This window comes from Bubalus kerabau, chromosome 16 (assembly GCF_029407905.1).
Source record: "Bubalus kerabau isolate K-KA32 ecotype Philippines breed swamp buffalo chromosome 16, PCC_UOA_SB_1v2, whole genome shotgun sequence".
NCBI classification, from domain to species: domain Eukaryota; kingdom Metazoa; phylum Chordata; class Mammalia; order Artiodactyla; family Bovidae; genus Bubalus; species Bubalus kerabau.
Window position 1 is genome coordinate 16,180,180 of NC_073639.1, and position 17,508 is coordinate 16,197,687.

Sequence of the window (17,508 nt, forward strand, 5' to 3'; positions counted from 1 at the left end):
CTTCCTCATGAAGTTCTTGTAGGAACTCAATGTGAAAATATACATACAGTTCTTGGCACAACCTACACAATTTAGCTACTCAATCAGGAAATATCATTTCCAAATTTATAGTGCTTTTGTTTCCACATTAAAATGGACCTTGACTCTGTCGTAGGTTTACCTCTGAAAAGGCAGCTAACTCTCATGTGTTGTATTAGGTGACCATATTCAAGAGTTATATTTGAACCCATTTGGTATCTATGGAACTCTTGCTAAATCAAAGTGATCTTCCTAGAGTCACAATGGTCTCCGTCCATCATGCTTTCTTAGACAGATAAAGGCTCTTAAAACGGTGCTGATATTATCATTTATTTTTCAGCCTGACCTTTGGCAAAGGCAAGAAGTCTGCTAGTTGGCGGGCTACTTAGTCTTTCATCAAGTGTAAATGGATGGGAGATCTTAGATCCATTTACACCTGAAAAGGAGGTTTGCTTACCCCTCTCTCGGGTTTAAGACCTCGTGCTGCAAGTATATTTCTCCACAGATGTGCCAATCAAACTCTCTAAAATCTTCCTTGCCTTTGACCAATTTCCATGGCAGATTTGCCACACGTCTGAGTTTCCTGGAAGGCAAAATACCTTTGCACTCATCCAGTCGACCACATCAGAGCCAACTTTGAACTCTAGTTTGGAAAAACAAGACTTCTCTGGGGGGTGGCTCGGCGAGGCAAAGGGAGGGCCGAAAGAGACACAACTCCGCCGTTGGTATTTTTTTCAAAGAGTTAGAGGTGATGAGGCTGACAACGCTGAGGAGGGACAGAAGTTCTATTTCTGCAGGTTCCTTAAGGCAACGGAGGAAGCTCGGCGGCCACGGGAGTCTAGTTAATGAGCAGGTTATACAATATTCATTGTGTTGGGTTTAAGTCTTCAAACAGAACGTCTAATTGCGAGAAGAAAAAAAAAGGCAGCTAAATTACAGATGTTAAGACAACAAAGCTGGGGAAGAATTCCCTCTGATGATAAAACTGTCCTTGTATTGCTTCCTCTACTAACTGCTCCCTGACAGGGGTGGGGGTGGGTGCACCGTGCATCGCTGTCCGCATCAACTATTCTCAGTAGGTCTGTTCTGGCTGAGACACTCTACAGGGTGCAGGGGGAACCCAGAGAGGCCTGGGACCACGATTTTCTCAGAGGACTGTTTTCTTGCTGCTCACAGAGGGAGCAATCCAGTTGCATTCCCCTTCGACCAAAACAAAACTGTTGTCTCCAATTCTCCGGATGTGCACGATCTCACCACCGTCACCTGTGGCAACCGCATCCCCGGCAGGCTCACAAAAGGACACCTCCATCTGCCTGCGGCAATACTGGGTGTGCAGGTAACGAAGGCCAACAACCACAGCCATGCCCAGCACGGCCGAGAGGCAGAGCAGGACACCCAGCTGCGGAGTCCTGAGCTGGATCCCCCACGGGGCCCTGGCTCCATCCTGCCCGAGCTCAGGTCTTGGGTTGGTCTTCCTGGGGTCCCCCACCCCAGCTGCTCCATTGCCCTCCTCCACTCCGCGCTCCTTGTGCTTTGACCGAGGCAGGAAGCTGGCAGAGGGTCTTGATGCCTCTAACTGGCCATCAGCAGTGGTGGGCCTGGAGGTGGCAGAGGTGTGGAGGGCAGGAGTTGGCTGGGCTGCCCCAGCCCCATGTCCAGTGAGTGCCGCGGAGGACCAGAGGTGAGGATGGGGGAGATGGACAGTGTACGAAGGAGGTCTCATCACTGTCCTATTAGAGGCCTGCATCTTGTCCTAGAAAAGCAAAGGGAAAAAGAAAAATCAAAGAAGCTAGGCTTCCCTCCAAGCAGCTGTTGAACTTTGCAACTATCCCAAGTTCCTTAAAGAACCCCAGGCAGCAGCTGAAAACCCAGCCTCATGCCTGCTCTTAAAAGAGCTCAGAGGAAAACACCCAAGCAGATAAATATGCACTTGTTATTGATGGGGACAAGGAGATTAATGGAAACCCTCCCAAGACAGCATGGAGGCCAGTTACAAGAATAAACACAGGGTCCTATTAGAGGGTCCAGGACGATATGGGTGACCGTCATCTCCAGTGGCTGAAAGCTCTGAGTGTGTCTTTTGATGCTAAGACCACTGCAAAAGGGACCACTGAAGCTTGCTGTAGGCTCCTATAAATTTGAGTAAGGATATTATACCATGTTTTATTTTGTGTTCCTTTTAAGACTTCAAAGGAACAGTAAATCATTGACCATGTATATTTTATACTGCCCATTGATCTAACCTCTGGGACCATACATGGTATTTTGAGGCCAATGTTATAAAGGAGATGGTGGGGGAAGAGGAGAGAGGAATTATTAACCAAAGCTAAGTGGGAAAACATATCACGAAAACCACCAGTTTCTGTAATTGCCAATAACTTCAGAGACACTGTGGATAATGGAAAGGCTGGTATTGACTGAGAAAAAAAATGCTGTGTATACATCACACCCTGGCCTCCTTCTCACCGATTTTGGTTACTAGTCTAATAGCTAGGATCACCCAGTGTGGAACTTCCCACTCTGGGATCAAAAATATCATACCCACTGCCTGTGTACAACGTGGCTGTTACCTGTTCATCCCTATCCGAGGGCGGACAAGTTTCCAGTGAATCAAAGCTTGGATCATTCTGAGTCCTAAAAGGAAGAGAAAAAATGCCGAGAAGGAGTCACTAAGTATTTGGGTTTTTTCTTTACCTTTTATTATAAAACTCTTCAGAATAAAAATGTAGAATAATATAATGAGCCCCCAGATATGTACCACCCAGGTTCAAAAATTATCGTTTCATGACTAATCTTATTTTATCTCTCTTCCTGCCTACCTACTTTGCCTCCATGTTTTATTGTTTTTTCCTTTAGAAATTTATTTACTTGTTTATTTTCATTTTTATTTTGTATTGGAGTAGAATCCATTAACAGGCTTCCCTGGTAGCTCAGCTGGTAAAGAATCTGCCTGCAATACAGGAGACTCCAGTTCAATTCCTGGGTCGGGAAGATCTCCTGGAGAAGGGATAGGCTACTCGCTCCAGTATCCCTGGTGGCTCAGACCATAAAGAATCCACCTGCAATGTGGGACACCTGGGTTCTGTCTCTGGGTTGGGAAGATCCCCCAGAAGAGGGCATGGCAACCCACTCCGGTATTCTTGCCTGGAGAATCCCCAGGAGCCTGGCAGGCTACAGTCCATGGGGTCCCAAAGAGTTAGACACGACTGAGCAATTAAGCACAGCACAGAGTCTATCAACAATATTGTGTTGGCTTCAGATGTGCAACAAAGTGATTCAGTTATACATCTATCTATTCCTTTTCAAATTCTTTTCCCATCTAGATTATTACAAAATACTGAGTAGAGTTCCCCGTGCTATACAACAGGTCCTTGTTGGTTATCTATTTTAAATACAGCAGTGTGTACATGTCAATCCCCAAATCCCAATCTGTCCCTCTCCTCACCCCTCACCCCTGGTAAATTCATTTTCTAAGTCTGTGAATTTGTTTCTGTTTTGTAAATAAGTTTGTTTATATCACTTTTTTTATATTCCACATATAAGCAATATCATATGATATTTGTCTTCCTCTGTCTGACTTAATTCCCTTAGTATGATAATCAAAAAGCTATGCTTCCTATCACTGTTGTGTGTACTGATAACATTATATTTCTTGGAAACACTGGAGTTTGCAGTCGGGGGCTGGAGAGGGAATGGAGAGGGAGGTGAGTGAGGATGGCAGCAAAGACCCACTGAATCTTTTTATTGATTTATATACCTTATATATTGTATACTTATAATTTTATGTATCTAAATATGTAACCTACATTTATATTTTATTTATAGCAGCATCTCAGAGACCTCAGCCAAAACAGCACAGTTTCCCAAGATAATCTACCTACCCAGCCCTTCTGCAATGAGTGCTTCTCATGAACTTAAGAGTAAATACGGTTGAGATCTGTTTCTGTCTGATAGCAGGAAGGTTACATTTCCTTGGCACACTTGTGTTTGGCTTCACCCCACCACCTGTCCCGAATGGCCTACCCCCTGATCAATCACCTGTGGCAGGTGCTGAAGTCGGAAGTGAAGCTCTCTGCAGAGAAGCCCCTGAGGGCCACAAGCCTCTCCAGACCCGGGACACCCAGGGATGGTTCCAGGGTTGGGCTGCTGTCCCTGCTGGGGCGATGGCCATCGCTGACTACAACAGCTGTGTGTGAAGATGCTTGGAATGGAGTCTCTGCGGCCCCGAGGAACTCTGTCACCCAAACACTGGTAGGAACAGGATCTAAGCTGTCCTCTTCTCCAGCTGCAGTTATGGCCGCAGCAGAGACATCTGTGCGCTGCTGAAGAAGAGTGATGGGGAGACTGGGAGCCAAGTGGAGGCCCAGAGACACTGCGAAGAAAGAGGGAGAAATCATCCTTGTGTCGATTAGCACACAGCTAGGACCATGGGCTGAATGCCCAAGTCTTTGAGGTGCCTAAGGACAGACCATCAAGTATGAACCACTCAAAAGCACCAAAAGCACCAAGATTGTCTGGACCATCCCAGGTGGCCTTAGTGGTAAAGAACCCGCCTGCCAATGAAGGAGACATAAGAGATGGGGGTTCGATCCCTGGGTCAAGAAGGTCTCCTGGAGAAAGACATGGTGATCTACTCCAGTGTTCTTGCCTGGAGAATCCCATGGACAGTGGAGCCTGGCAGGCTACAGTCCAGGGTAACAAAGAGTTGGACACAACTGAAGCGACTTAGCACTCACAAAATGATCATCTGCTCAGTAATAGAAATCCCTGACTAAGCACCCAGCTTTTCTTGTTCGTTTGTTTTTTTTCTTAAAGAGTAAGCTCCTAGCCCTTCTGGGCTTGTGCATCCTTTTTAAAAAAAAAAAAAGATTTATTTATTTGACTGCTTCGGGTCTTAGTTGCAGCATTCAAACACTTAGTTGCGGCATGTGGGATCTAGTTCCCTGACCCGGGGTCAAACCCAGACCCCCAATATTGGGAGCCTGGGATCTTAGCCCCTAGACCACCAGGGAAGTCCCTGGGCTTGTACATTCTTAACAGTCACCAACCAGAGAAAATAGAAACTACTGTGACCACTCTGTTTTCTTACTTCTGCACCAAACTGCTTCTTGCTAATAAAAAGGGTGGGATCCTACAAAAAACAGATTTCTTTTTGAAGCTCTAGGTCTTTCTTGCCGTGGGATTAATGCTAAAAGTTTCCGCTGTGATGATAGGGACTCCAGCCCCTGCTACGGACAGAGGCGGGATCACTGCCCTCCCCTGTCTCCTCTCCCATCTGTGATGAGCGGACATGACGGCCCAGAGCATCGGAAACGGGGCAGCAAACAAGCCAGGCACAGGTTTGGAGTCATCGTCTGGGTTCAGCTGTTTACTCTGCCAATTCCTGAATACCCTATGCAGGACAAGGCCTCCAGAGTGTCAGTTTCTTCTTTGCAAAATGAGACCAATAATAGTCTGTGGGGCATAGAACTGCTGAGAGCGGGACCGTGCAATCACTGATGTAGATGCGTGCAGCACAGGGCCTGGTTCAGATGCAAAGTGCACTACATGCTCACCACGGTGGTCAGCAGGGCGACCACGCTGTTCACACAAAGAGTGCTGGCAGAAGTTTCTGTGGCCAGGGCTCTAACTGGGTTGAATTGAACAATGACAACGAAAAAAAAACTGTGACACTTTGTTCTTACGCCTTTATTACTCAAAAATAGGGAGACTGAAGTGAAAAATAAAGAAAAGCGTACACAGACACACAGATTTTAGCAAAAACCATGACCCTTTTAACTCCTGCCTGAACTCTGAATGCATTCAGATGATTCCTGCAGACCCACTGCGTGCTGGGCCTTGTTCCGGGTGCTGGGGATGCAGAACTGATGATGCAGGTTGCTAACTGTTGCTTCTGAACTCAAAACCTAGGAGGACAGACTCCTGCCTGACCAACCTTATGAATCACAGTGTGGTCAGAGCTTTAATACCAGAGCGAAAGAAAGCAATTACATTTGCCCACCAAGAAACAAGGGGCAAAGGTTCACAAAGGATCAAAGGAGACATCGGAACTGCCGCTTAGAAGGTAAACAGTTCATCACGAGGAGCAGTTCCGTTTAAGGAAATGTCAGGAGGCAAACATGGAGACATAAAAGTAGGTCATGCCCAGTGGGGTCAGATAGGACCCTAAAGAATCCCAGAGCTCTGTTGGAAAGAGAAATACAATATGCTATCTTCCCATGGGAAAACTCATCATTCCCATTTACCTACTGAAGTCCTCTTACAGTTAAAGCAATTCACTCCAATTTGTCAGATGACGGCTCTCCCAATGCATGTGCGTGTACACACACACGTTTTTCCTTTGGGAAGCACTGGGATTTGTGTAGAGGAATGGATTGGGTAACAGGCAGGAGCAGAGGAAGGAGTATGAGCAACTTGATCAAGTGTTGACCCTGCAGCTGCTCAGACTGGCGTCTGCCAGCCCCGGGGGACAAGGTGCCCAGCAGGGTCACCCATCAGAGAGACTTTGCAGAATCAACAGGATCCGTCTTCCTGAAGCCTCACTTTCACTCCTATTCATCTTCAAACAAACGTGTTAGTCACTCAGTCATGTCTGACTCTCTTCGACCCCAAGGACTGTAACCCGTCAAGCTCTTCTGTCCATGGAATTCTCCATGTAAGAATACTGGAGTGGGTAGCCATTCCCTTCTCCAGGGGATCTTCCTGACCCAGGGATTGAACCCAGGTCTCCTGCATTGCAGGCAGATTCTTGACCATCTGAGCCACCAGGGATCTCCACCCATGCTTGGGATCCAAATGCAACATTTGCATGATTGATAACATGATACAGGAGACTTCAAACTCATGTTGGGTTTGCAGAGTTTTCTTAAGGCCACCCTCTCAGACCCTGAGAGCTTTTCTCTGCTTTTAGGAGCATCTAGGTGGAGAGGTTGGAGGAGCTGTGCAGGGCAGTGGGGAGAAGACAAAGGTTTTGGTCATAGGCAGAGGGTAGCCCTGGGTTGGCTCTGATCCTGGATCTGCTGGACTAGCAAAGTCAGGGATTCAAATCATGTGCTGGCCTTATCTTGTTAGCCTGGAATAAAAGAAAGAATATAGGAAGATGGGATCAAATGGTTTAAAGGTTGGATCTTCTGTACAAGTGATTGGAGCCTTTATGAAGGCACCTGTTCAGAGCACTTAACTAGAAATAAATAATGAAAATAAGTTCCATTTCACCAAGAATCTTCAGGTAAGTCAGACATTCTCTAGCTGCTTAGGTGTTTTTTATTTCCTTCATTGTCTATTTTTATTTGTTTTTTCAGAAGTTCATGGGCCAATCAAATCTAAAGTCACGTGGTGAGCCTGGGAAAAAATCCATTACCATTACAACAGCCTGATTCTGTTCTCCAACCCAAGCTGCAAAGAGCCAGCTACCTACCTCAGAAAGTAACGATCAAAATTGGATGAGCTTTTATTTTAAAAAGAAAAAGAAAGGATTATTTCTGGTGCTCCCCATTTAGTCTCAGGGGTCCAGGAAAAATGGGTAAAATACTGTGGAAATTGATTAGGTGGGGCAGGGGAGAGGGTGGTGGGAGGAGGTGTGTGGCTATTGTTTGATTTTGCAGCTCAAGTGCAGCGATCCAGGGCCCAGCTTCATCTGTGAGGTTGAGCGGGACAGAGTACGTTCATTGCTGTGAACACTGAACTTGCAAGCAATCCCCCCAGCCCCCACCCACAGCTGTGCGATCACATCCCCAGGAACTGTTGACATTCCCAAGACAGTGGTCTATACCTTGTGCCCCCAGAACTGGAAACCGGCAGGAGTCACTTTTAAGTGAAAGCAAGGCACAGTGAAAATAACGCTGCCAACCAGGCTGGTGAGTGCAGTGGGAAGCGGTACCTGGGATGGTTCTTTCCATGTCCTCCAGCCTCTGCCCAGAGGCTGGCATCGGCGAGCCAGGCTCCACGTGGCTGTCAGAATGGGCTCTACTGAGTGTCTGTTGAGACACGACAGATGATTCAATCTTCACCCAGTAAACGAAATATGACTGGACTACAGATAAACTGTAGAAAAAGAAAGCAGAGTGATTGGAGGATTTGGTCTTCCTTAAGTCATACCTCGGGCCATCCTAATAGAAAGGAGAGAACAAACGAAAAGTTAAAGAAGTACATGATTGTGTTACTCCCTTGGGCGACTTCATTCTTTTTAGAAACAAAAGCTCAACAGCAGCAAATAATTAAAATAGGAGACAACAGGTACAAATCAATTACTCTCCTGAATAAATATAATCATTAAGAATCATTTTGACTAAAAAGTATCTTCTAGAACTGCCCTTCTAGAACTTCTAGAATTTCGGTCTAGAACTGAAATTAAAAGACGCTTGCTCCCTGGAAGAAATGCTATGACAAACCCAGACAGCATATTAAAAAGCTGAGACATTATTTTGCCCACAAAGGTCTGTCTAGTCAAAGCTGTGGTTTTTCCAGTAGTCATGTATGGATGTGAGAGTTGTACTATAAAGAAACCTGAGCGCTGAAGAATTGACGCTTTTGAACTGCGGTGTTGGAGAAGACTCTTGAGAGTCCCTTGGACTGCAAGGAGATCCAACCAGTCCATCCTGAAGGAAATCAGTCCTGAATATTCATAGGAAGGAATGATGCTGAAGCTGAAACTCCAATACTGTGGCCACCTGATGCAAAGAACTGACTCACTGGAAAAGACCCTGATGCTGGGAAAGATCGAAGGCAGGAGGAGAAGGGGACATCAGAGGATGATGAGATGGTTGGATGGCATCACTGACTCAATGGCCATGAGTTTGAGCAAATTCTGGGAGTTGGTGATAGACAGGGAAGCCTGGCGTGGTACAGTCCATGCGGTCACCAAGAGGTGGGACATGACTGAGCGACTGAACTGAACTGACTGAGAACTGTCCACTCCAAAGGTTTCATCTTCAACTGTGCTCATTCACCATTACTGGTGTGTCGTGAATTGAATTACACTGTTCACTGAAAATTTTATAAAATTCTCTTGTACAATGGTATAATCCTATTGGGGTTGTAAATGCTATTGAAAATGAGAGATAAATCATTCATAGTCTAAACAATATTTTGAATACATAATGCCTCTCTTCAGTAAAAACCATCTGTACCGACTTGATCTTATTCATCCTTCCCCAAATTTCACCAAAGCAGGGATTTGGGGCAAGTACCATTTTTCTCACTGTAAGTATTCAGAAGACAATCATAAAAATGTGATGAATTTAGCTGAAGTCACCCAGAGAGAGGGCAGGTAAAAGGGTCATCAACATGTCGATGTTACGGTGGGGAAGGATCCTGGGGTGACGGCATGTGGGGACCCAGAGATGCGTCTGATAAGTGATGCAGCTCCTTTTCCTGTCAGTGGAGATCATGGCTTCTGATCTACTTCCACTGCTGCACAGAGAAGCTACTATGGTAAGTCTAAAAACAGAGGAAGATTGGGATTGACATGTATACACTATTGGTACTGTGTATAAAATAGATAACTAATGAGAACCTACTATACAGCACAGGGAACTCTACTCCATGCTCTGTGGTCACCTAAATGGGAAAAAATCTGAAAAAGAGCCGAAAATCCAAAATATACATATGTATATATGTAAAGCTGAAACTCCAGTACTTTGGCCACCTCATGCAAAGAGTTGACTCATTGGAAAAGACTCTGATGCTGGGAGGGATTGGGGGCAGGAGGAAAACGGGACGACAGAGGATGTGATGGCTGGATGGCATCACTGACTCGATGGACATGAGTCTGAGTGAACTCCGGGAGTTGGTGATGGACAGGGAGGCCTGGCGTGCTGCGATTCATGGGGTCGCAAAAAGTCGGACACAACTGAGCGACTACACCGAACTGAACTGACTGATACATATAGCTGATTCAGTTTCCTATACAGCAGAAAATAACACAACATTGTAAAGCAACTATACTCCAATAAAAATTAATTTAAAAAATAAAGTAATACATGAAAAGCAAAAAAAAAATTTTTTAACTAGAAATGGAAGGGCTTTGAGAAATAAAAGTAATTGTACAGATTCAAGGGTTTCATACACCACCTTGAACTGGAACCAAAGTCCTGGCAGGGGCCAGTTACACCAACAGTCAGGTGGGTTCTGGCCTTTCCAGGTGGTCAGAGTCATCAGGGAACGGTGTTTTCCTCCTTGTTTGTCATGCTTGCTGTGTTAGGGCACCAGAAAGGGATGGAAAAGGGACCCTGATGGGTGGGGGCCACACACCTCATCGCTCACATTCCCTAGTGCCAAGGGGACAGCCAGCAGGGGAAGCCTGGGGTCTGGATGCCCCCACCCTCCGGCACATCCTTCTCTTCTGCACATGAGGGTGTGTGGGGGTGGGAAAGAAACCAAGGAGGACGACCACCACCGCCGGTGTGTGCTCTGCTGTGTCTGACCATGGACTGTGACCCCACAGACTGCAGCCCATCAGGCTCCTCTGTCCATGGGATTTTCTTGGCAAGAATACTGGAGTGGGTCGCCATTTCCTCCTCCAAGGAATCTACCCAACCCAAGGATCGAACCTGTGTCTCCTGCATTGGCTGCGATTCTTTACCATGGAGCCACACACCCTCCCCTAAAAACCAAACCAAATCAAACAAATTCACTTTCTTGGTACCTATGAATGTTTGAAAAGAAGGACAATGCCAGTAAGGACAATGCCATTGAGGAATGATGCTGATTGTATAAAGCTGATGGATGCCAGGAACTGGTTCCCACAATTGGCACACACTGGCTCTTTGACTTTACACAAGCCCACGAGGCGGGCATTGTCATGATCACACCCATTTGATGGACAAGAAGCTGCAGCACGGAGCTGTCAGCAGTTCTCCCAGGCCCGGCAAGTGTCCACTGTCTGCCTGCCTCTGTCTCTGGGCTCTCTCTGGACATTGCCACCTGCAGCTCTTTTGTCCCCTACTGAGAATTTTCTGGAGAGACTGGCCAAGGTGCATCTGTGCCCACGGACAAGGGACATCACACACTCCTAGACCATGGATAATCACACAGAATGGAGTTGGGGGCAATTTTTAAAAAAACTTATCACCTATATAGACTTTCCAGTAAGGGCAGTCCCAAAGACCCTGTCCTTATTATAAGGTGCGGGGTGGGGTGGCGGGGGGAGGCGGGAACCGAGGAAGTGTGTGACGTCCCCTTTCTCCATAGTGGAAGTTCAGTTACCAAGACCCAGAACTTAACTCTCTTACAAGAACCTGATGTTCCCCACGGGCTGGGCAGGGGCCCGCCACTCGAACGACAGGTTTCTCTTCCGGGACTTGTCCGCGTGGGTGACTGTGTCAGCCTCTTCAAAGCAAGTTATCAGTTTGGAATGAGGAGGAATGGAGACAAAAGTGCCAGCTATCTGATGATCAGACACTCTTCGGGCCTGGAGTAGGAAGCCCATGAAATCACGACTGCTCCTCACTGCCACTGCAACAGAAAACGTCCATCAAGGTCAACATCCTGGGAGGAGCAGCACTAGGGGACTTTATATGAGTATTTTTCAAAACAAAAAGCTTAGGACCAGTCCAGTCCCCGGAAAGTAAACAATTCATTAGGGGGTAAAAAAGGTTGAAGGGCTATTTCACACCCCAAATAAATTCTGTTTGGAACAAAGACATGTAAAAACGAAACACAAAAGAACTAGAAACAATGGTTTGGCTTTTTATTGGGTTTTTTTGGTTTTTGCTTTTAATATTGGAGTTAGGAATGTCTCTCTAAGCAAACCTCAGTAGCCATAATGGGAAAAAAATGATTTCTTAAAATACTCAACATAGAAGAAATCAGAACACAAGGGATAAACGGAGAAAGATATCTGCAAGATACATCAGGAAACTATACAAAGAGTTATAGTGAATTAACAAAAGAGATGACCAAACTGAAAATCACCAACAGAGACAGAAAATAAAACAGGCTCAATCACAATGGTTAAAACAATTATAAATGAGACACTACTTTATACCTATCTTATTAAGAAATTTCAAAACATGTAAGTATAACCAGTACTGATAGCACAACAGAAAAACTAGGACACTCATTCAGAAGGACTAAGACTGTAAGCCATGCAACTCTTTGAGGGAGTACCCTGATAATATTTTATGTGTTTTTTTTAATCCCCACACTAACCAATAGAACAACGTGATTGGATAAAACCATAGAGAGAGAATCCATTTTATTTCCATTTATCACCTCTAATTCCCATCTAAAGAGGCAGCATCCATCAAAAGAGGGTGGAGCCAACAGCTCTGATGTGCCTGAGTTCCCTGTGGCTAAATGGATAGTCTGCTGCTACGCTGAGCTACCATCTTCAACACCAGTGACTTTCTCTGCTGCTTTCTTCCAGCTGGCACCTTGGGAGCTTGGCCCAAGGTGGGCAGGAGTGATTCTGAAGTGTGAGTCTGTGCGTTGGGAGGGGATGGGGTGGATGGTGGAAAGGGGACCCCTGGGGGGCGATCCTCAATCACTGACTACCCTTCCTCCATCCTCCTGAGGGACGATTCAGAACCGTGTGTCAGGTGGTATCTCAAAGGGCCTTCACTGGGGTTGGATCCCAGTGTATTTCCCACAGCAGTAACCCACTCTATTTCACACCCCGTATTGGTGTCTCTTTCTTCCCTATCACCCAATTCTGTCTTTTTCATCAGTGCTTCTTGGGTCATTTCCCAAATAAACCACCTGCACACAAGTCCTCACTCTGCTTGTCTAGGCACCTGAACTAAAACAGCAGGAAATGCTCTTTTCACCCCTCAGATAACTTTAGTTTTAAATAAGGAGGAAAACAGTCTGTTTCTCACACATATTTGATACGGGGCGTTTGTTCAGGGTAACTATATTTATATCTTACAATAAAGACAAAAAAATTTTATAAGGCCATTTGTACCCTCTTCTACTATAAAGATTAATATCAATATAAGATTTGTTATGTGCTTTTAATGATGCAAGTATATCATGATTTATGGCTGCAACTAGAGACCATCATACTGAATAAGTGAAAGTGAAAAGTGAAAGTGAAAGTTGCTCAGTCCTGTCAGACTCTTTGAGACCCCATGACCTATACAGTCCGTGGAATTCTCCAGGCCAGAATACTGGAGTGGGTAGCCTTTCCCTTCTCCGGGGATCTTCCCAACCCAGGGATCGAACCCATGTCTCCCACATTGCAGGCAGATTCTTTACCAGCTGAGCCACAAGGGAAGCCCCAAAATATCAGAGTGGGTAGCCTATCCCTTCTCCAGCAGTAAGTCAGAAAGAGAAAGACAAATACCATATGATATCACTTATATGCAGAATCTAAAAGAGGGCACGAAAGAAACTGTCAAACAGACTCACAGACGAAGAGATCAGACTTGTGGCTGCCAAGGGAGTGCGGGTAGAGGAGGGCTGGGCTGGGAGTTGGGGTTAGCAGGTGCAAGCTAGTACACACAGAATGGATAAACGACCAGGTCCTGCCGTGTAGCACAGGGAGCTGTATTCACTAACCTGAGATAAACCGTAATGGAAAAGAATATTAAAAAGAATGTGCATACATATAGAACTGAGTCACTTTACTGTACAGCATAAATTAATATCACATTGTAAATCAACCATACTTCAGTAAAAAAATTAACTAAAAAAAAGACCATAAATATTTCATGCTTTCTTGGGTACATAATTTCTTCTTAGGATTAAACCAAACTGTAGCCCAGGAAACTCCTGCTTTGGACAAACACAACTTGGAATTTGTCACTAGGACCTTGGGGCTCCCAGTGGGAGTTGGGGGTCTCTCAAAGCCTCTCCCACACCTACCTGAAATCGTGGCACCCGCTGAGTAGGAGGAGCTCCCGGTGAGGATGGTGATGTGGTGGGTCCCGGGGCTCTGAGTCCGGGCTGGAATGTGCTTGGGTCGCATGTCCGCACAGGCCACCGCACCAGCCCCGTGGGAAAAGGCGGAGGAGCTGGGCACCAGGCAGAGGGCGGCACAGGCCCAGCCTGTGAGGGCGGCGGGCACCCCCATCCTGCCCTCTCCTGCGTCCCAGGGAACAGCAGCTTCAATCCAGATGCTATTTAAGAAAAGGAGGTGATGTCTCTCTGACTGTGCCTGACCTGACTGAATCCCACACTGCCTTTATCCCTGAGATACCTTTGGTGCCCACTTCCCAGATTGCAAGTGCTCAAGATCAAAAAAAGACGTGCCACATTATATATAGAAAATAGATGACCGACAAGGGTCTACTACAATAGCACAGGGAATTGTACTCAACTTTTTGCAATAACCTATAAGGGAAAATAATCTGAATAAGAATACATATATACATCTGAATCACTCTGCTGTATACCCGAAACTAACACAACACTGTAAATCAATTATACTTCATTTTTTTAAAAAAAGAATATCTCTTTAAAATAGCATTTAAAAAAATCAATGTGGAAATGACCAATAAATATAGTTAGAGCAACTTGTTAACTAAAAAAAAAAAAAAATCAACTAAATTAAAGTTTAAATGTGAAAAAAGGAAACTGCAAGAAAAAAAAAAAAAAAGATGTGCCAGACTACAGGAAGTGCTTCATTTTTAAACCCTTTTTTTTAAACTCTCTTCTTGTAATTTTTTTGTAAGATTGCCTCTTTTTAAAGAGAGGCTATGCTAATTACATCAAAGAAATAAGACCAGAAAATGGTTGAATCCTAACGCGAACTCCTTACAAACTGCCTGATATCCAAGGACAATGTGAGCTGTACTATATTATAGCTGAAGTGAGACTCCCGATGTTCCAATATGGGCAGGCAGCCTGGCATATGGTGGCTTGGTTTAGCATCTTATCTCTCTAATTGCAAATTACAGAGTTAAATGCTACAAATCTTCTGCCAACTATCAATTATTTAGGGAGATTGTTAAATTTGCAATGCTTTGATAGCTCCTGTCTTTTCTCCTATTGACAAGTTTTAGATCACTCACTCCTTTTTCACAGAGAAGATGAGCAAAAAATGTTATACCCAAGCCCATCCATTTTATGCCTTGCTAAGTATAGTGAGGAAACACACACACACACACAACTGGCTCAGGAGTAGAATAAAATATTGGGGCAAAAATAACATTTATAGAGTAAATTTTTTGTTTATACCATGGATGCCCATCAACAGAAAGAATTAAAAGTTGACTGTCAAAGAAGTTCACAGATGAAACTAAAGTGAGGAATAGCAAGTAAGACAGATGAAAAGCTCTCTGAATAAAGATTCAGGGCTAGCAGGCATTTTTTTAAATATAGCTGCTTGTTTTTATAGTTCTATGCACATAAAAGTTCTTTTAATACTGTGATCTAAGGAGCAATGCAAAGCAACAACAGTTCTTCTCTTGAATAGGCTGGCTTTAAAAGGTAAAAATAAAATGTAAACATTTAGTGGAATGTTTAGCTATGAAATCAGGAGACTAAGGAGGTAACCCAAACAACCAAATCATCAAGTGTCATCTCCTACCATCCTTTCTTTAAACCATCAGCATCACCATCCTTTAAACTGACCAGACACAGGGGCCCTAGAGTATGGTCTATTCAGAAGGTGACTTTCTTAGAATTGTCCTTAGAATCCTTAAGAAAATGCCTTTGTCTGCTAGGTTTGTTCTCCATAAGAAATAAAAGTCAAAATCCCTGCACCACCAAGGGCCATTCCTATAGATTTCCAGATACATTGGAAAATGATGAACAAGGAGCTGTAAAAGCATCTTCTCAGCTGAGTGGACTCGGGGCCCTTCTGAAAGACAGCAAGACTTTACATAGACAACTCCCTAGGAGACTGCTGTTGGCGGAAGGTAGTCTCGTCCCCAAAGAGGCAGACCAAACACAGATTATGGAGGAGGCAGGGTGAGTACCAGGTCCCACAGATCAGGGCCAAAACCATACACTTCATCCTTCTCCTCCTTTGATCTTAAAATGTCTTGCCCATCAGCACCTTGTCTATCTGAACCAGAAAAGCATTCACTTACCTAGGAACACATTTTCCTTGAGGCTTGATGGAACAGTTTCCCCTCCCAGAGCTGCACAGACACATCCTTTAAACAAGTTCATTCTTCTCCCTTCAGTTTCTCCTCGAATGGGCAGGACAACAGCTGTTACTGCTAATCCAGGAACTGTCCCTTGGAGTCCAAATCCAGCCTTAATCGCATTGGTTTTCCCCTAAGGTCACATACGCATCCTCAGGTACAGTTTCCACGTCAACATTGCTCAAGCCTGTGTGAAGATCTGGAAAGAGCTGGGACTGGTTTTGCACACAACTTCCTTTGGAATCCTCAGCGGGAGCCCCTTGCCTAGGGGACAATGATCCAATCAAACAAACCTCAGAGATCTCTGCTTTGAGTCAACAAAGGCTGAAGAAGGTGTCCCAGGGGAAATGGGATTGAGGCCATGATCAGAGTGCAATGTTTGGGACCGAGAAATCCCACATAGCATACTCCCTTCCCATCAATTGCACTGAAGCTGGGATTCACCCGGGCGCATGCCAACAAGAATCACCCAAGACCCTTGATAACAGCGCAGAGCCGTGGATCAGTGGTTCTCAATGTGGGGTTCCCAGAGCATCACCTGGGAGCCTGCTGGAAGTGTAGGTTCCTGGACCTCACTCCAGACCCACTGAAAAAGCAGCTCTGGGGTGGAACTGAGCGATCTATGGCTGAGGTGGTTCTGACATGAGCGTAGTTTGAGAAGCACTGATACAGATTCCCCAGGTTTCTTTCCAGACCTGTGAATAGAACTGTACAAGAGGGAGTTCTGGAAACCTGTATTTTTATTACACACCCAAGAGACAGGAGATTCTTGTGACCAGGCAAGTTAGGGAAACACTGAGTTGAAAAATCACCACCAAGCCTCTTAGAGGACCCAGCCCACCTGGAAGTTTGTTAGTAAAGTCAGGCTTCTGAAAGGACTCTGGACTCACTACGAGTATCATGAACATGGGTATGTGAACGCCTCCTTTGTGTTAGGCACTCTGTGTGTGCGCACACTCAGTCGTGTCCAACTCTTTGTGACCCCATGACAGGACTAACATACACAAGTAGTGAAGTGTTAGTCACTTAATCATGTCCGACTCTAGCCTGCCAGGCTCCTCTGTACATGGAATTCTCCAGACAAGAATACTGGAGTGCATAGCCATTCCCTTCTCCAGGGGATCTTCATGACCCAGGGATCAAACTTGGGTCTCCTGCAGTGCAGGCAGATTCTTTACATTGGAGCCACCAGGGAAGCCCAATGTACGTAAGTAACTATTAGGCAAATGACAAGTGGGATACCATAAAGGAATTATGAGCTCCATTCTGTGGGAACTCAATATAATTTCTAGAGCTTACATATCTCCTGCATTGGCAGGCAGGTTCTTTATCACTAGCACCACCTGGGAAGCCCTCAAAATCCTATAATAAACCATAATAGAAAAGAATATGAAAAAGAGCACACATACACACACACACACACACACACACACACACACATATGTATATGCATGCC

At 45.1% G+C, this 17,508-nt stretch overlaps 1 protein-coding gene across 1 annotated transcript; it reads right to left on the reverse strand.

Moving 5' to 3' along the window:
* Window positions 1-201: 201 nt before the first annotated feature.
* On the reverse strand, window positions 202-14,051 carry REELD1 (reeler domain containing 1). Its single transcript, XM_055550159.1, has 6 exons — window positions 13,825-14,051; window positions 11,250-11,472; window positions 7,898-8,061; window positions 4,057-4,390; window positions 2,589-2,652; window positions 202-1,771 (listed from the first exon to the last, which is right to left on the reverse strand). Exons 1-6 carry the CDS (start codon window positions 14,030-14,032, stop codon window positions 1,166-1,168), a joined length of 1,599 nt encoding a protein of 532 aa, XP_055406134.1. The 5' UTR covers window positions 14,033-14,051; the 3' UTR covers window positions 202-1,165.
* Between the last annotated feature and the right edge of the window lie 3,457 nt (window positions 14,052-17,508).

Coding starts and splice junctions, on each gene's coding strand:
- REELD1 (XM_055550159.1), bottom strand. CDS start 14,032: ATGGGGGTGCCCGCCGCCCTCACAGGCTGGGCCTGTGCCGCCCTCTGC. Junction 8,062..11,249: donor GTGGGGAACATCAGGTTCTT/GTAAGAGAGTTA, acceptor CTTTTTCTACAG/TTTATCTGTAGTCCAGTCAT. Junction 2,653..4,056: donor GACTTCAGCACCTGCCACAG/GTGATTGATCAG, acceptor TCTTCCTTTTAG/GACTCAGAATGATCCAAGCT.